The sequence below is a fragment of the Chlamydotis macqueenii genome, chromosome 3, assembly GCF_036417535.1.
Source record: "Chlamydotis macqueenii isolate bChlMac1 chromosome 3, bChlMac1.mat, whole genome shotgun sequence".
Lineage (NCBI taxonomy): Eukaryota > Metazoa > Chordata > Aves > Otidiformes > Otididae > Chlamydotis > Chlamydotis macqueenii.
Window position 1 is genome coordinate 126558734 of NC_141558.1, and position 19852 is coordinate 126578585.

General features: G+C 39.7%; 1 protein-coding gene across 1 annotated transcript in view; it reads right to left on the reverse strand.

The window, feature by feature from the left end:
- XRN2 (5'-3' exoribonuclease 2) overlaps positions 1-19852 on the reverse strand; it is a 46210-nt gene that overhangs the window by 19870 nt on the left and 6488 nt on the right. Inside the window, exons 4-23 of the mRNA XM_086744330.1 lie at positions 18960-19071; positions 17801-17859; positions 17632-17721; positions 16436-16508; positions 16282-16332; positions 15791-15948; positions 15314-15388; positions 15078-15211; positions 14928-14985; positions 14721-14828; positions 13613-13657; positions 12346-12477; positions 11073-11188; positions 8221-8356; positions 5210-5317; positions 5033-5122; positions 4447-4519; positions 1571-1654; positions 938-1035; positions 768-847 (exon numbers count right to left, since the gene is read on the reverse strand). Of these exons, the coding sequence (XP_086600456.1) occupies positions 768-847; positions 938-1035; positions 1571-1654; positions 4447-4519; positions 5033-5122; positions 5210-5317; positions 8221-8356; positions 11073-11188; positions 12346-12477; positions 13613-13657; positions 14721-14828; positions 14928-14985; positions 15078-15211; positions 15314-15388; positions 15791-15948; positions 16282-16332; positions 16436-16508; positions 17632-17721; positions 17801-17859; positions 18960-19071 (1880 nt within the window). The remainder of the gene's footprint in view (positions 1-767; positions 848-937; positions 1036-1570; positions 1655-4446; positions 4520-5032; positions 5123-5209; positions 5318-8220; positions 8357-11072; positions 11189-12345; positions 12478-13612; positions 13658-14720; positions 14829-14927; positions 14986-15077; positions 15212-15313; positions 15389-15790; positions 15949-16281; positions 16333-16435; positions 16509-17631; positions 17722-17800; positions 17860-18959; positions 19072-19852) is intronic.

A 19852-nucleotide genomic window follows, 5' to 3' on the forward strand; every position in this document is an offset into this window, starting at 1 on the left:
ATATCAGTAAGTGTGACCTAGGATACATTATCTGGCCAACAAAATCGGAGTGTCTGTGCATTTAATGCAAATAAGTGACTGAACCTGCTTGTGCCTCTAAGCAATGTCACATAAATGAATACATGTCCTACAATGTGATGATTACACTGATAATTTCCCAAACTAAATGCATTATCCAGAAAACAAAAAGTATTAGCATTTTTTGTACGTGTAACCGGTACCAGTCCTGAATTTAGTGCTATAGCCTAAATCGAAAACAGCAAAATATATCTGTTTGGGTTTTTCTTTAATGCAATTAAGATTAGCAAATAAAGCAGAGTTGTTTTTTTTCTTTTCCCCAACAGCACGCACTATTGGAAGTTACATCAGACTGCATTCAGTTTACATTCATACAAAAGCAAAGAGGCCAAAACAAGATGACCTGAATAAGACCACTGATCACTACTACTTCAGTATATAGGCCCACATTAGAGCACTTGAAAACTTTCTGATGCTGCTTTAAAAGCTTAGTTCTGAAATAATAATAAGAAAAAAAAATAAGATCACAGAATGAAAGTTTTACTTGCTTGGTTTTTCACATATGCTGCTGCTAATACACATCTACCATGAAACCTAGCGGAAAGCATGCCTGGCCTAGAACTAAAAGCATTGCCTTGTCAGGAGTTTTAGGTTTCTTGCGGGCACAAAGAGATTTATATTTAAACGCAGACATAATTGAAGGATATGTCCGTTAGCATCAAACAACCCACACCAAATCTGATACTCACTGATCCGGAAGAACGGCATTTTCATTCAGCGTAAGCTTTCCCTGGATTCCATGGCATAGCTCTGGGGGTATATCCACAGGCTATGGAAAAAACAATTTTTCAGCTGAAGCGCTTTATTAGACCTCCACCCTCACCATTTACACAATCCCTTAGGAACAAGCACAACCTACCTCTGTATTTTTGGTCTTGTACTGTTCTACAATAAAGTCACAGAGTGGATGGTGTTTTCCAACAAAGAGAACATCCCCACCAAGGCTATTTCTTCTGCCTAGAAGAGATGAAGAGAACGGGATAAGAGTTCAGAGCGAAGAGGAAAGGCAGGAATACAGCAGACCAGCACACTGTTCTGTTGGTATCCCCACAAAAGGAAACTTCATTGCCACTCAGGAGAAAGCTTTGAACGTTCCTTTAGAATGTTGGAAGGAGTGTCCTGCCCAGAAGAGGATGCCTCCGGTCACGAGGCATTTTTACCCTCAACTCTAACCAACCTTGCAAAGAGGGTTTATTCTTTTGATTACAACATACTCATCTAACAAATACTTTGACAGTGTATACTGGTAGAAGTTTTTCAGACGATTAAGTTGCCATCCAGTTTTCAGGTTAAGTCTCATGCCGGTCTATCGCAGTAAATAAAAGTGAAAGCTACAAAAACAGGCTAATGGAGGATCATTCCAGTTATGGGCACCATCCACGGAGAACAGGCTACAGCCAGCAGCCAGTCCAAGCAAACATCTATTACACCTTGCTCATTTAGGGTGGAACAGCAGTAATAACAAGTTGTAACAAAATACCACAACTCTTACTTTCTTCAGGAGTGAGGTCAGGGTAGACTTCTTCCAGGGCAGCCCTAAGGCGTCGCTCATCAACAAATGGCAGTAACGCAACACCTAGTAAAACCAAAATATTATTATTATATACTTGTTGGAAAAGGGGAGAGGGGAAAAAAAAAAAAAAAAAGCATAGATTCTTTACCCAATAAACAACTGTTACAGTTACAGAAAAGAAAACCATATGTTTGCAGAGGCTGTGAGCCTGCAGGCTGCTTAGAGAAAAACAGTTTAGTGGTAGTACAAGTCGAAAAGGGAGGCTGATCTCCAAGCACCCCTCCATCCTCCTCTTCCTCCCCAGTCCTGGGTAGGCACTGGGAAGCAGTAACCTCTACCCACACCCACCTCATTTAGGAACAAGACAAGCTCAGTAAGAGAGTCATTATTTGTCTCATTTGCTACAGATACTCCCCTGACAGAACTCAATGCTACTTTATTCATATTAATTTATTAAGAGACAACAATGGAAGAAATCGCTCCAGGTTCAGCAACAAGGTGATACAGATATTACCCATTAGGGACTATTCATATCAGCTACTAATTTTATTCTGAGATAACATGGAGGCTCCTCTCAGCATCAAAACCCCTCACTAAGCAACACATGTCAGAGCTCACTCGTAATCACATCGGATAAAGCTGGAGAATGTCCTTCCCTAGCATGCTCCAGTAAGTGTTTTATTCTATTACAAAATCTGTAAAAGCAGTAACAAATTCACGATAAAAATTCTTCAAAGACTTACTTCCGTCACCTTTATTTATCAGTTGGAATCTGGAGTAATTATTTTAGTTTTTATTTTATTTCCCTTACCGTGAACATAAGAGTTTTTCCTGACTAAGATGACAGCAAAGGCTTTCTACCAAACTGACATTCATCGTTTCATGTTTGTGCCTGTACCAGGTCTAGCAGTGGGCAGATCTCAGACATGTTTGTCACCACTCTAACGTGCAACATCCACAGACTCTGCACTTCCACAGACTTTGATTCCCAATTTACAACCTGGTCTGCCTGAAACATTTTTGCTTCAGAAGTCAGATCTTTATGTGGTTTTGTTAAAACAAATACTAGTGTCCTGTACCTAGGAAAGGGGACAACATAAAAACTGGAAGTGTAATTACATCAGAAGCTCGTACCCTCTCCTAACAAAACCAGTCACAAATATGGTGCTAAACATGCCAGAAGTTTAACTGATTCAGAATATTTAGTCTACTGTAACCCAATGAGGAGTAGAGCTGCACACCCTGCTGCTGCAAACCACACCAAACAAGAAATTTGCACTCTCCCTGCTCGTGAAGGGCAAGGATAATCTCCACGCAGACTGACCACTACTTTACCAAAGCCAGCACCAGACCTCAGCCACGTTCAAACTTCAGTCAGAACATAACTACTTGTGAGGGAAAAGAGTGACAAGGCTGCCCTGGAAAGTAAACAATTTATTTCCCGCTTCATACACACCGGTGAAATGACAACAAAATGGGAAATGTTCGTAACCCTGGAGATTCCAAAAAGGATCAATGCTGAACTTTCAGAAGCATCATCACATCTCTAAAACTAAGACCTTCAAGTATTTAATTAAGAGGACAAGGTATACTAGATGCTTTTTAACAGAAATAGTCTGTACCTCCAGCTTGGAAAATATTTCTTGTTTCTTAGCTACCTTTTAATCAGGAGAATTCCAGATGTTAATCCAGAACAAAGAGTTCTTAATGCACTTAAGCATTAAATGAATCAAAAGGAACGTCACAGTCTGCTGAAAGCACATGGGAGATACTTAAAACATTACCGCTGTAGACTGTGGATTTGATAACTGGAGAAAAGGACTATGGAAAGTTGCCAGAATTACAACAGAGGTGAGAAAGGGTTACAGAGGGAAAACCTGCTACCCATCACATCTCATGATATCCAGGAATATTGTCTTTCATTTCAGAAGACTGTCCCAAGTTAGACATTCCTGCGTCTAACTGTGGCTATTCCAAAATACAGGTGAGCTGCCTTGGGGGAAGAATCACAGATTCACTGATGTCAGCAGTAACCTCTGGACGTCACCTAGTCAACCTCCTCTGCTCTAGCATTGGCATGGGTCGCTCAGTGTGCCCAGGGCAATGTCCACCTGGGTTTGGAATATCTGCGAGGATGGAGACTCCACCACCTCTCCAGGCAACGTGTTCCAGTGTCTGATCACCCTCACAGGAAAAATGTGCTTTCTTATGCTCAGATGGAATTTCACGCATTTCATTTTGTGCCTAAATAATTATTTATACCTATAATTGAGATGTTACATCATTGGCTGAATACCAGATACAAAGTTCGGCAGATCTTTAAAATTAATACTCTCTACTGAAAGAAGCAGCTGCATTAAATATTGTATCTGTTTTTTCAGTCTTTGTATACATCCAAATACTTCTATATTCCCCAAAGCATTTTTCACACGGTACTAATGAGCCACTGATTGAACAGAACAAGATCCATTAATTAAATGCAAAGGAGACGAAACACAATTACACAGCAAGACTGATAAAACAGAAAAATGATTAATCTAATTTGGGACAAATTAACAAATCTAGAATGACTGCTGAAATGACTAATCATTGTCAATCCTGAATCAGTTACTGAACCATAATTTGTTCTTCACACAGATTTATTTTCAAAAATATACCCACTACAAAATGCTTCTGCCTCACACCAAGTAACACAAGTTACCTGTGTGACTTGGTGCATCGTTATCTCACTAAGATTCCTTTCAATTTTCTTTCTATTTTTTTTTTTTTTTACACAGATTCTTAAGACTAAAGGTCAGTATACTATAGCTCTAAAAAAAAAAAAAAAAAAAAAAAAAAAAAGTTCAAAATTTCACCTTGCCAGGCATATTTCTTCCCATTTAAATCAATAGCAAAATCTTCAGGGTAGAAGTCAATTATGCTCGATTCCTGTATTTGAGGAAATTAAAAAAAAAACACCAAAGGCAATTATGAAATTGATTGAGAATGTCGTGTAGTACTGTACTTCACAGAGGGCGAGTAAACACAAAGCTAAGGAGGATGAAAGACCTTTGACTAACAGAAACATCTTTTTAGTAAATGCCATTTAAACACAAAGTGTGGGAGGGCACTTCCACTGCTTAGATATCAAAACAAGAAATTAAGCAGGACAGAATAATTCCAGATAGCTGGGTTAAGGTGTCTGCTCCCCAATTAAGTTTTGCAAGGTTTCTATAAGAAAGTAAACAATCTTACTGAAGTGTAAAAGAGTCAGGAAATAATTTTTCTCATTGAAACATCTGAAGTCAAAGAATCACTTTTTAGGATCTTTGCAGAATCTCTGTAATTCCCTCCCTCCTGGTCTCCGTTATTTTTCTGCCTCGGGTAAGAAGCAGCAAGTTATGCTCACACAACTGCCAGACAATATAACCTTACACAGAGGACTAAAACAAGGATTCTTACGGGATCTGTCATGAGCTTCCTCCACGTCGGTGGCAGAAAATTTCCACTTGCAGCTGGAAATACTCCCATAAGTTGTTCAAGAGGCTTAAACTGTTGAAATTAAACAAGCAGATGTAGGGTACTTCTAGTGAGCTGTTAGATCATCAATCAATAAATAAACAAACAAATATGTCCTACCGGTTTTGAGCCTTTCTCAAAGTCTGAAGGCATGTCTGCAATACCCTCAAAGTCAGAAGCAAACGGAGCATAGTGAAAAGGGTAATACCAGTTCCAGGATGCACAGCCCTAGGGTAGAGAAACAAAAATCAGAAAAAGAAAAGAAAAAAAAATAAAAATAATGCAGCCCGATCACTAAAGATGACAAAATTCAGCCCAGCATCAAGCAGGAGAAAGGGGAGTTCCCCCCCAATTAGAAAAGAAAGAGCTCTTGCCTCTAAAGGTACTCTGGACTTCAGGTTGGGACTTAACTTTTCATAGCCAGGCTAGAGCGAGTGAGTTCAGTGGGCAGGGAAGGGAGACCGCGAGCATCTCCTCGGCAGCACATAGACTTCTATGCCAGAGAACTCTCGCTGCGTGCTAGGTCTGAGTCACTAAGGGAAACAGCCAAAGAGACAGGACCTCGTGCCAGAACGACACAAAAGCCCTTGCAGAGAATCTTAACCTCAGCTTCAGGACTCCGGAATGTACTTCACGCCTTTTGCCTCCCCCTTGAGAAAAAAAAACGCACGAGCATGTGCACAAAGTCCAATAAAGCCAAACCAAAGTTACTTGCAAAGACCAGATCATAGCTGGTCAGTACAGTTAACCAGTCCCTGGGGCCAAGCCGAGAAGCCTGTAAGAACTAGACACATTTTCAACCCGCGCAGAGTTGCTACCACATCTCAAAGAAGGAAATACACACAGATGACACAGAGGAGGAATTTCAGAGTTCTCTGTAATTGCACAAATGGCAGAATCGCTCCAGCCAAAGCCATTACAGAGGTCTCAATAGAAGCAGAAGCAGTATTTTGCTGGCAGCACACAGTTTGCACTACTGGTTTAAACAGAAAATCCTACCGCTAACTTGGGAATATGGGAGACTAGAGAACCCTGATATGATACGCTCTACAAGGTCCGAAAACGTGAACAATATTTGTTGCAGGTTGAAAAGGATTCTGGTTTTAATCATTACTTTTCTATTCAGCACAAGCATTAATACACACTGAGTAATATTTTGCTTTTCCCCTCTCTTACTCTTGTGTCTGGAACACTGGGAAACAAAGTGCACTCCTCAAAAAGGAGAACATCAGAACACAATGCACTTTGTAAAGGAAACGTGGCTCTAGAAGGTCTAAGTCAAGTTTTCACCTCCTCAGCTATTTTTCCTAGCAGTACCGCTTGAAACAAAAGCATACTATTTTGACTTCCAATTCTGCATAAGTAAATGTCAATGAGGCTCCTCCAGTGATATTTTTGGCATAAAATTACAGAGACTTTAATTGTTAGACACAATTCTTCAGATGGTTTCAGTATGTTTCAAAAGCCAGGTGGATTGGTTTCTTTCTTTTCCTTTTTTTTTTTTTCCCCTTTCCTCCCCAAACAGATGTTCCCACTACTGGAACATGCTCTGCATTATTAGCTTTTTATAAGAATAGAAAAAGGAAATAATGTATTCTCTCAGAAGTTTTACGGACTATGAGCAGTAGATAGTGGAAGCAATTCTTATTACGGTAAAAAAAAACCAAACCAACCAAACCACAAACCCAAAAACCCTCAAGTAAGCCTATTTTGAAATGCCCCCAGTTCAACAGCTTCCTAACCTAGCTTCCACATGGCAGAAAGCGACGCGAGTGCTGCTCCTCAGCACCACGACGGACTGCCTGCGTGTAGCAGGTTACAGCACCTTGCCTACACGTAGTTCCGTCAGGCAAGCTCAAACAGCAGCGCGTGCAAGGACTTCATTGCTGCACTACTGTAAGTCTGCAAGGTAATTTTTATAAGGTCTAGAGAGAGAGCTGCCTTCTTTTGGTCACCTCGTAAATATTATCTCAGTTTTGCCATATACTCCCTTCCTTTGAGCCCTTCAGCTGTCCTTAAAATCCAGACTGCCTTTCGCGGTGGCTTTATGCTACTGCATCAGGTGAAGCTCACACAGAGTTTTCCAGCAAGCAGACACCTCAGCTAATCTGATGATTCATTTACACACTTCCGAGTCATATGGGCACATATGTAGTCCGAGGACTACCTTCCCACAGTTAACAGGAGCACGGTTTGCTTTCAGCAGACCTTAAGTGTGTGCAGGATCATGGGAATTTCCCCCTATAAAGGTGTCCAGGTGACACCCGCCCTTTGCAAAAGGAGCTGCTCAAGGATGAGGAGAGCTCGGCTCTCCTGCAGATCAACTGCAACAGGCGTGCAGACTTTAAACTTTATGATTTTCATCCACCATACCACACAAGTCAAAGCCCAAACTCAGCTAATTAATACAGCTGAAGTGAAGGACTGCATGGTTTTTAGCAGGCATGGTATTTGCCCTGCCTGTGCTTTAAGCTGGACAGGTGTGAGTCACCTATGAAAAACCTGCAGGTTTATCAACACGGCACTGCATTCAAGCCACAGAGCCCTGCTGAGACAGATAAACGTCACCGGCTTGAGCACATTCTGCTCCCAGGTCACACTCAAAATATAACTAACTTTGTCTTCAGGGCACGAAGCTAGTTATTAACCATCGGTGCAACAAACCCCAATATGTCCAACTAATCTCTTGCCAATCTGACATCTCAATTATCAAAAGATTTAAATCAGATACAGATTACTTCAATCACAATACACTTCATAGAATATCATTAGAATTTATGGAGGAGACTGACAACTCTGTTCTCTTCAAATTCTTCCTAGCATTTCACAGGCTTTGTCCTTTGTTCACTCATTTAGTCATCTGCAATTTCTCTATGCATGGCTATGTATTGCAAAGGAAAAATATGCATCAGTCCTTAATAAACCAACAAGAGCCATTACTGTATGAAAGAAACAAAAACTGCATTCAAATCTGGAGTGTCAAATAGAATGAACATCCAATTTTTTTTTTATATCTGCAAAAAAAGCAGTGCTTTTCATAAGTGAGCAATGCATAATTATTATTTCCTGCAAAGAAACAGGGTGCAGACACAAAAGAAAACTGAAGTTTCAGAGAAGAAATTTTTGAGTACCTGATAATAATATCTGAGAACCCAGCAAAGCCCTTCCACATAGGACTGTACAACTTTACGACGGAATTTCTCATCAGACGCATCAACATCAAACTTGTTTTTATAGTAGCGCTGTTTCCAACCAGTTTCCCACAGCCTGCGTGACAAACAAATAAATGTCAATACATGTTAATATATGCACATTTACATATCTGAATTAAAATAAGCCAAGGTTCCTCACTACTTCAATTCCCATTTTTACACAACTTAACCAAAACATAAAAATTGACACTCAACGGCAAGAGAATCAAATCGGATGGTTGGCATCATAGAAAATCCAGATGCAACTCCGACGCTACCACCCTGATAAACACATCTTCAAAAGTACTCGCTAGGAGCAGGGTAGATTGTCAAAGACGTGCCTGCCGCCATCAGGATTTTTTAGAACAGTTTTGTTCCTAGTTGGCAATTTCATCTTTCTTACCAGGAACCCACTACCGAAACTGCTATTTGAACTTTGCTCTTTAACTCTTCCAACCACTAGAAAGAGAACAAACTCTTCCCCTTCCTTATTTTGTTTAATCTACCCTAGGCCAAAATTCTTTATCTCGCTGGAATACCTTCTCACATCAAGTTAATTCTTCTATTCTTAATGTCCCTCTCAAGCAGAAAAGTGACATAGTTTCCCTGCTACTCGAAATAAAACATAAGCAAATAAATAATAAGCAGCAGCAGTTTGATTTCTATTGCTGTTCAGAGAAGCTCTGATGAGCAGGATTACCTGCAACTCAGGAATCCCGTGCTTGCTGACTCACATCAGATGATTTTTACAGAGGGATTTTCAGTTTTCCATGCCAGAGATGGTACTGGAGTCAAAAGAGCCATCTCAGACAACACTTATCCTCACTTCGCACAGCTCCCCCTTATGTCTGTCTATGGACGGGGCCGGGGAAGACAACCACCTGCTCATCTTTGACAGACAAGCATCTGAACCCCTCAGCTCTACCGGACCATGTTAGGAAAGAAGTGGATAGCGTGCTATATCGTGCCGCACTTCAAGCAAGAATATTCTGAGAAGAATTACAGTAAACACAGCGCATAGGCTCCCCTAAAAACTGAAAAAGCAAGGAGAATACAGCTGTGGTGGGCATGGGCAGCAACAGGATGTTTTATCCCCTCACGACATCTGTGGTGTTCCCTGTCCCTCAAGCGGCGACATGTCAATTCTGTCAGTTGCGCCACAAGCAAGGAGCTATTAATATGCACATAAAACTTCAAGTTGTTAGTCCCAACAGACAAGATGTAATCTTGGGGGAAATTCCAGCTTAATTCAGAGACTGCCATCTAAAAAGGTAGTTTAAGTAAGAGAAAGATTAGACTAATTAAAATCTGGTTCAATCACGATATCTTGCTTCGGAACTGGCCTCCCTCACAAAACTATCTGGGTTGGTTTTTGGGTTTGTTTGGTTGTGGGTTTTGTTGTTTTGGTTCTTCGAATTTTAATCTATTATTCACGATAGTGCACGCATTCTACACATACGTATCTCAAAGTTCACATGAACTCTGGTATTCAAGCAAACGAGAGCAAAGCAAATTACAGATCTGATTTAGAAACTGGTTAAATCAGATAATCCCTTAACAATGAATTTTTTAAAAATAGAATTTTATTCTTAACAATTCAACGTGGCATTGATTGTCACATCCAAAAAATGATCACGTAAGATCCCTTTCCACAAAGGCTGTGACTACTTTAAATTACATACAGAATCTGAAGCACACAAACAACCTGTGAGGTCTACCCAAACTTACACTTGTCAGAATCTCAGAGTGCAATAAACACAGCGTAGGAAGTCTGTACGACACCGCAAAGACTGATTTATACTTTTTTACATGATGCATATCCTTTGGATTTTGCAAGAAGGATCTTCCCTTGCTTCTGTTTCAAGCTGGTTGCTCAGTACAGGGATACTTTTTAAAATCTGACCTGAGCTAGTTCAAAGATGGTTCAAACTGACGAGGAGGTGGAGAAATCAAGAGATGTTTTCAAGAGTTTAAGAAAGCCAGGTGAGCAAGGACAGAGCTACTTGCACTAAAGTCTTGAAGGACAGAGTCAAGAACATCTGCAGTATATGAGCATCAGTTGCTATAAAACTCTTAAAGCTTCTTTTAGAATCTCTGCTAAAATTCAAATGGAAAGCTACATCCCCTGACTCTAAAGAAAACAAAAACCTACCGGTTGCATTTATGAGGATGGAATCTTTAACAAAAAAAAATTATAAAGGCCTTCACCCTCTACTTAAAGGGTGATAGCTTGATAGCTTGATAAACTCACACTCACGGGTAATTCACTGTCAGTTAATTCTCATAAAATCCCTACCCCTTAATCACCTAGGGATCAGCCATCCTAAGACACCTACAGAACCCATCATAGACAAAACAATGCCTGCTACAAATCAAAGATGGAGGAAAACATACTGTGATAGTCAAGATAAATAATGCTGCACACGCAAACATAACTGAGTTTTATGGGTTAATAGCTCAAAAATGCAACTGCAGAACAGCAGCATTCAGCTCACATAATCAGAGCTGAACAGTGAATGTCTAGCCAATCTAGTGCGTGGTCTCAAAGGGAGTAGTGGCTTGGAGGATGAAAACCTGCACGCATACTAATCTAGATACTTAGATTTAACAGCTAGAGCTTACACATCTCACTGGAATTTACTGAATATCCTAACCCTCTACATTAATTACCGGTGGATAAAAAGATCATAGAAAAGCATCTGAAGGCACCGCTGCTCTAAGCTAAATGGCATTAATTAGACTGCATCTATTTCAGCAATTTGCTAACAAAGTGCTACAAAAAATGGCTTCACCTGATATTATCCTCTGGCTCAGGTTCACTGTCACTATCTTCAGCTTTTCGCTTAATTCCTCCTGCTGGAGACGGGCTCCCATCAGAAGTGAAGCTGGTATTTGGAGATGGTGTTGTCTAGGGTCAGAATTATTACGGATAAATAGAGGGGGAGAAAAGGATTTATTAGGCATTTTAAATTAAAGTTAAAATTAACAGCTTTGTGATAATCACACGCGTTATTTTTAGTTCCCCAAGAACTCAAGGCAAAAGCTACACAACCCTTTAACTGTTAAGTCAAGCAGCAAAAGAAAAGAACACCACATCTTTGTATTAAAAGGCAGATATTGATACACAGACAAAAAATTCACTGTATCTGAGAAAGGAAATATGCAAGAAAAAGACGCAATAAACAAGACAGCATAAATTGATAAGACATACCATTTTTTAATATACTCCCGTTCTGCAATACAACTATTGCTTCTAGTCCTACAGCTTAGGTTACAACTTCATTTTACAATGAAGTGAAAAATGCATATTCTGACTATCATAAAAGTGCTGCTTGTAATTCAGAACTGGCAGAAATACTCTATGTTTCTTCATAACTGATCTTTTAAACTCCTTTATCTATTTTAATATTGCAGAGACTAAAAGAAACTCCTCCCATTCCATAAAGGAATTGATTTGCTTAACCTATGTGCAAAAGTTTCAAGATTAAAATGGAAAAATAGTAGAAATTACACTTTGGAAAGGCATATCGTATTTATTCAAACTTAAGAGACAGAATACACATTTATGGTGAAAAAGACCTTTAATTTGTTCACTGTTTGGATGAAGATTTATGCCCAGATACAAAATTTATCATAATTGTTATTTAAAGTTAATAATCAAGAATTCCAAGACAGCACTCAACTTATTGCCACTTTTCCCTCACTTCCTAATACCTTTCCAAAAACTTCATCTAAGTTTCTTCTCTTCCCAGTGAAAAGCAATGCTGGTAAACACCAAGTTTGGGGAGAACAGGCACCTTATTTGACTCGGATGCATTCACCCCACACTTGCCCTCCCAGAACTATTTAACAAGCACTATCATACCCAACAATAAAATAAAGAACACAGCTTTATGCAAGTAGTCTCACAAAAATGGGTTAATAAAAGCCACTTCCTTGAAAAATAAAGTTTTTCTTGTCAGCTTTTCAAGAAAGCTTGATGGGGTAGAGAAAGAGGTGGCCAGGGCAACACAGGATGCAATTATTTCCCCTTCTATGCGTAAATAAATTTGAACATCTACTTACAGAATTCTGTCTGTCATGCATTCTCATCTCGAAGGCGGCTTGTCTAGGGTTACTGATCGCCTGAGGACTAGATCGATTTCCCAGAGCTTGAGGGGAAAACTGTCCACCAGGAATAAAAGAAGGCTGATCCCTCTTAAAGATAAATATATACAGGCATACTGAAAAAGCTGTGTGATCTCCAGAGCACTGTGATCATGGTCTCTCACAATTTTCAGGTTAACAAGTCATACAAAACAAGCATAACTCACTCACTCAGTTCAGCTTAAATTAGATACGTTTAACAATCTCCACCATAAGATGACATTTACAAGTGAGACCCTTGTATTCCTACAATTTATTAAGCTCTTTAAAAAAAACCCAAACAAAACCTGCATTTTGTGCACGTGTTCTTTCTTTGTGGGCTAAAAGGCACTTTTCTGGGGAAGTGAGACTTTAATTTACTGGGAAGAACGTATTCTTTGTAAGCAAAGTGAATAACCTCGTCCACTCTAATAGGGATAGAAAATAAGTAGCTAAAAAAAATAAATACAATATCTAGATAGTGCTGGGTGGGGGTATCGCATGCCCTGAAAGTTTTGGAAGCTACACTTACCTGAATGTCCTAGCCAAGAATAATGCGATGTTGAAATGAACACACAAGAGCCCATTTTTAAAATACCAGAATATTTAGTGAACAGAAGAAAACTCAGCATCGTTCCAACAACAACCTTAAAGAATTCGGCTTACACGGGTCAGAAAGGGCAAACACAGGCCCACAACAGCTAATACTTCTCTACTACATTTGAGAGAGATTCGGCAACACCGACTTGCTTGCGGCAGAATGCGAGATAACTATCGTTAGGGGTAAGCCTTCCTTGCTTGTTTAGAAACACGCCTCTAATCAAGCACATCCATTTAACGCAAACTGGTGTACGTATTTAAACCTAAACTCTCGTGCTAAGCTCCATTGCCCTCAGCAATACAACTGCTGAGAAGACTTGCACCAGTCCATGGAAAAGCAATTCCTGTGCAGTGGCCATGCTGGAGCATCACTAAATAATCATGAAAGTACCCATTTGCATGTTGTGTCCTTCAAAGTTATACAGCTATCGTCCTGTGCTTTCAACTCTCTCCCTCAATCCCTTCTTTCAAAGCTCCAATCTACAAAAAAAAAAAATCCTCTAAAATAGTTTTCACACAGGGCAGTTTCAACCAACATCTCTGCTGAAAGTTATAGTATACATGTTAACTCCTGCTCATTTTTGCATTGTGAAAGGAATTAATTTACCTTCATTCTTTTCCTTTTCTCTTTCTGTCGTCTTTTAAAGTTATCCTAAACAGGGAATAAAGAGAAATAAAGTCAGCCCAGCATACAGATTTCTTGGAAAATATTTCATTATAATCCTCTTGTGAGGACTGAGAAGGCCACAAGGTTTTTACGTAATGTTCTGAATAAGAACAGGTCACTTCTTGTGTCTGTAACTCCAATGGAAATGGGACAGAATTTTCTGCCCTATCCTGAAAACCTACGGTGAAAATAAAAAAAAGCAGCTGTGTATTCAAAGCCCCACAATGGCAGCAACGGCTTATATAATCTACTAAGTTTAGCTATAGCCATACTTCAAGGTGACACCAGCGTCTACAGACACAAGCTCCTCGCCTGCACTGGAATAGTCACCCCAAAAAATTTAAAAAGTAGGAGAGACGTTAAAGTCCTAGAAACAGGAAGACAGGCTCAAGGAAAGAGATTTCTTATTCTTGGGCCATGGAAACTAAAGACCTGGACATCAAATTGGCATTTCCACTTCAAGAGAGGTGGAGGCTAGGGCAACTACAAACAAAACATTTTGCCAGCACTGGCACTGTATTTTTTGACTAGAAAATAAATATAATTCTGCTCTTCCGTTCACAAGGCGTTTCATCCCCTGTACTTAATGAATAAACTGCAATGTCTGCAGGAAACTGCACAAACAGACCAAAAGAACAACAATTTATGGACATGCTTTAAATGGCAGGAGGTTCTGTAAGGCAAGGACGCGCTCGGAATTCAAATTTAGTTTTTCACCCCTGCTCACGGCTTGCAATTCCACAGGTTGCAGCAAACGACAAAACTATTCCTTCTTCGGTTTTCATAGCAGCTACTGAAAAAGCTGCAGGCTGTAACAGAATTCACATACAGTTTTCATTTTGCTCTTACTTGAGATAACAATTTGAAAAACAGGCCTTGCAGTCCAGGAAAAGAAAATAAACTGGAAGCATGCAAGGAATTAACTAGAGATCATAAAAAAAAATACAAAGTTGGGTTTCTTTCTTATTCTATTAAAGGAGTGTCACAGTTTAACAGTAATGCATGCGATTAGAACCAAACTCCAAGTATGCAACACGAAAAAAATTACATCATCATCTTTTCTCTTCTTGAAAATACTATCTTCAACTTCCCCAACAGCTAACATGATCATCTGGACCCGCTGCAGGTTGACATAACCACTTTCTGTGAGGTATCCCTGCAAAGTAGAAAATAATATAGTTGGAAAACAAGGCTATTTTTGTAGCAGACACTCAGATATTTTTAAAGAAAAAAAAAAAAAAAAAAGAAAACTTACCCCGGTTTTGTGCACCACATTTTTATATATGTTAACCAAGCGATCAATTGCTCCCTCCCTAAAGACAAACAAACAAAAGCATGAGATTCTCATCAATTAAAACCACAGCAGGTATACTGGCAGGAAAAGAAAACGTATGTTCTCATCTACCTGATCTCCAAAGAGGGCAGATGAGGAAGAAAGTCATTTCCCACAAAGAAGCACATAAAGACCCAGTCATCAACACTTCTTTCAAAATCAAAAGTGAAAGGCAGACTGGCCATAGTGAGTTCTCTTTCCAAGTACTGCAACACACACACAGACACAAAAGGACATTAGAAAACACTGCGTATGGAGTTTAAAAATATTATTTATATAAAGCGGATATAGTAACTGCTTCAACATACCTCTCGCAAAACACATAATCGGATGAAGATGAACTCTTGCTCAGCCATAGGAAGACTGTCTGCAAACTCATCATGCTAAAATAAAAGGAAAGAGTTGTATTACATCCAAGCTCACCTTAAGCTTTCTCCAGCTCTATTTCGCAGGCTTACTTTGGGAGGAGTTAAGAGGTATACCAGAACAGTTTCTCAAGTTCTTTTGCCAAGCATGCATTTTGCTACTTCGCATGTCTGTGAAGTTACTGATCATTTTCTCTCACCAGTGGACACAAACAAACAAACCACAGGCGAGGATGTTCGGTTTGGTGCCGCAGAAATACAATTTTCACTTACTAATATAAGAGGAAAGCTAGATAATTCAGTAATATAATTTGCACTATGTTTCAGCCAAAACCAATAGCAAGAACAATTTGAGGATCTCATTAAAACATAAATTAGCTTACAGATAAAATTAATTTCTAGAAATAGCAGAATTCTTACCTTGCCTTGTTTCTCTCTGGGCAAACCTTGGCAATCCTTAACCTCGTGACCCATCTGGTTACAAAGACTACATGGCTTGGGCTTATTTGGTTTAAACTCTTCCCTAATTATAGTGAAGTTCGGTTCATGCGTAGCTAACCCAAGCATAATTAGATCAGCTACCAATCAAAAGAGAAGAATAAAGCATAATGAAGGATAAATATTATTAAGCTTTTTTTTTTTAAAAACCAGCTTTAAAGCAAAGTACTCACTACCTTAAGCACGGATGTGCTTACCCATAAACCACCCAGAGAGTACAGTAAGTGAAAGACAGCCTTTCAGCTACAGACAGTGCCAGATCCTCCCCCACATATCACACAGAGCTTTCAGTAACAAATACACTGGATTGTTTACACAAATACATGTGAAATCCTAAAAACTACAGCCCAACGCAACTATTAAGCTTTCTTGTGCTGTTTTATAGGACATACTGCTAGTAAAAGAGAACTCACCATCCGCCCCACACAGACAGTGATGAGTGTTTGGGTCATGGTTTGGTTGAGCTATACAAAAGAAAATTACATTTAGTCAACTAAAGTCACGTAAAATAAATTATGACTGACCATACCTTAACTTAAAACACGTTCACACTTATTTTAATTTTACCTCTTTGTCTTCTAATGTAGTCCATTATTTTATGTTCACCTTCACCAGGAGCACTAGCATCAGACAAAATAACCTGCAAAACATTTAAATTACGTAAACAATTTATCCTGCCACAGTAAAAAAAAACAACCAAAAACCAAAACCCACAACATATGTAGTTCATATACTGAATATGAAATCTGACTTATGAATACTTGAAATCCTAATTTGTCGTTTCAGATATAATATTATGATTCAAAACAAAATTATTTAAGAGTTTGGAACCAAAGAACAGACCCTCATTTTTCTCTACTAATTCTAGGATGAAGCTGACATACTGATTCAGATACCGCTGAAATTATCACGTCATTAGCTAACATATTTGAAGTTTCCTGATAAATTATCAGGGCAATCAAAATATGCACTAGAGAACTAACGGATAAAGCAGACATATGCCCACTCCCCTTTAGATCTTCTGAACTCGTAGACACACTGGTACATTATCGTATTATACACTTCCTCACACTGATGTCCAGATGAGGATTAGCGTTTATAAAACTCACATCTGATGGAGGGAATTAAGCAGACTCAACTGCTCTCTAATTAGACCACTTTAACAGTCAACTTATGGAAAATAAAAGACAGCTGCATCTGAGCTGCATCTGACTATTCTGCCCTCTCGTACAGAGCAAACACAAGGTTGTCAGAAAACAAAACTCAGCGGGGGTGGAGTGGCTGAGGAACAGGAGGAGAGAATTTCAAAGCCCAGAAAGGCAAGAAAGCTGATCCGTATTATTTTGTCATCTATCGTCATCCACCATCAGATTAACAGAGAAAACGCAGCCTACCTGAGGCAGCAAGAGTTAAAAACAAAATAGTGAAAAGAATACACATACAATGTATCTTGACACTTTTCCCCAAAAGAAGAAAAAGTATTCCTAAAACCCTGCCTCCCATTTTATCAAATTGTGGCTTCCACTATCGAATCTTTTCAGTGCTCTTAAAAGAAGTCACAACAAATGGTGCTGTTAGATTGTGTTATTAGGATGAAATGTAGCTCTGAAGTCCCAGCAGAACGTGCAAGTTGGTTCATTATTAACAACAGCACAGTGCCAGAAGATGAGACAAATCTGTTAAATTTACACTCTTCAATCACATCCCAACCCAGCCTAACAGATCACCTTAATTTTCCTGAAGTATGACACTATGAAACTTACTGTCAAATTCTTCCACCCTGGGTCACTGTTCAAACGGTCAGCGATGTAATAGCGGAGACACTTAGCAAGATTGTCCATAAACTCAGTTCCCTAAACAGTGACGGAAGAAAATAAATTAAACCTTCATTCAGACGCTGGCAATTGCTGGTTAAAGTGCAAGATTACTCACCGGGGTAATACAGTTGCTGTCAAATCTCTCTTTCACTTCTTCTGGGGGAAGAATGCCACCTAGAGCAATAACAACATTTAACAGAAGTAAATCAATATGGAACATCAAAAACATTTTTGCATGATAAAAACGCAGATTGCTCCTCTGATAACAATTAACACTTACTGAAAGTTAGGCTGTTTGAAAAAAAAAAAAAAAAAAAACCAAAACCAAACACAACACATCAAAACCAAAACAGCTCTTACCATTATATTATCTCCATCTTAAATTAAGGCATTAGTACACTTAAAACATTGCTGTTACTTCAGAAAAGTGATTTCAGTACCTATTCTGTCAAAAGACTGTGACAGAAATCTCAAAGAAACTAAGCTTGCTAAATGAGGTAAAACATTAGGAAATAATTATTCTCTTACATATTCTCCCCTACGTTTCCACTATCTATTCACTTGGGCTCACAAAGAGGGTTCTCTCATCTCTGAGCTTCATAAAGGGTCTTCATAGTCTAGAAACGCTACAGGAAGAAACGTTAACAAAGTCTCTGTCCTCCCTTTTGAATCTCGACGGCCCTCTCGCTCGGGCTACAGCATTCACCCCCGCACAGTCACCCGAGCTGCTCCAGCCCAGCCAGCACGCTTCAGCTGCACACGCTCCTTTCGCTCGGCTCAGGCCACTGTCACCCTTAGAAAGTTGCGTTGACCGTGTTCCCTCCCAGAGTTTAGAGTTTCCATTGTCAAGTAACTACCCTTGCTTGCAGTTCCTCATCCCTGGGCAGCAGTATTTGCATTTCATCCCCGCTTTTAAGCCTCTTCATCAAGCCCTGCAAATCTGTACCTCCTTCCATAAGAGTTTTGGTTAGTTTCCCCCTACTACATTTATCCCTGCTCTTCTGTTTATTTTTCCAAAGGAATTAAGAGTACTCAACACAAACCCATTTCAGGCAGGAGACAGAAGAAAAAAAGCGATATTTTGTTTTATATCAGTTCTTCACTTGGAAAAACACAGATCCATCCTTCTGTAGGCTTGCTATCCCCTCCTTCTCCTAGTAAAGCACAGATAAACATCCTCTGAAGAAGACGTCTTTTCCTAACCCTTACTGAAGCATTCAAAACAATCATGGTGACTTTCACCTGAAAAATCTCAGATACGGACAAAGTTCTACCTTTTGCCAGAATTTCTTGTCTTATTTTTTGCTTTTCTTCAGCAGCTTCCATGCCCTCCTTTGACGCTCGGAATCTTCTGGACCGCTGTTGATTCATTTTTGCACGTGGAGCCTAAAGAAGGTATCACAACGCTCGGTTCAGTTATTGCACCTGGACAATTGTTTCCTTTCGGGACAAGTCTTTTGAAATTGGCCAGCCTGTGATTATACAGCCATTTAACAAGACATCAGCCTGCACTGTAACCGGAACAGGGATTTCTGTTGTCCCTCCCTCGCTAGCTCTCAGATGGCAGCACAGGGAGCTGGACACGTTTCTAAATAGGTCTCAAGCTTCTCCATGAGGTAACGCAGCAGCACGCACAGCTGCACTCCCATCTCAGAAATGCACAATGCTCCAGGATTCAAACTGGGGTTACTTCAAGTTGGGGTTACTTCTACATACACACACATCAGGAACTCCTGCACCTGAATTTCAGGGTAAAAGCCTTTTACTTAATGATACTCATTTTACCTCTGAGAAACTGAAAAGCCTAGAAAAACAGCCGAAGCTTAAGAGGCCTGCTAGCAGTCTGCTGGGCCATTCTGGCATCTCTCGGCGAGACTACGCAACCTGGACAGGAAAATACTCAGTAAAGTGAAGTTATTAAGAAAAGGTGGTGTCTTTCGTTACACCAGCTGATGCACTGAGGTGAGATGAGGATCAGGTACGGAGAAAGACAAGCTTTCAAATGTGCCTTAAGGCTAGCCTGTGAAATGTTCCACAGCACAATTCAGTCACTGCCCATTTTAAGTAGTGCGTCTGCTTAAATGCTTTCCTGGTCTTTCCCAGCCTGCGGCATAAATTACTACTAAAGCCACAGACCAGAGGAACATAAGCAGTTTCAGAATGTTGC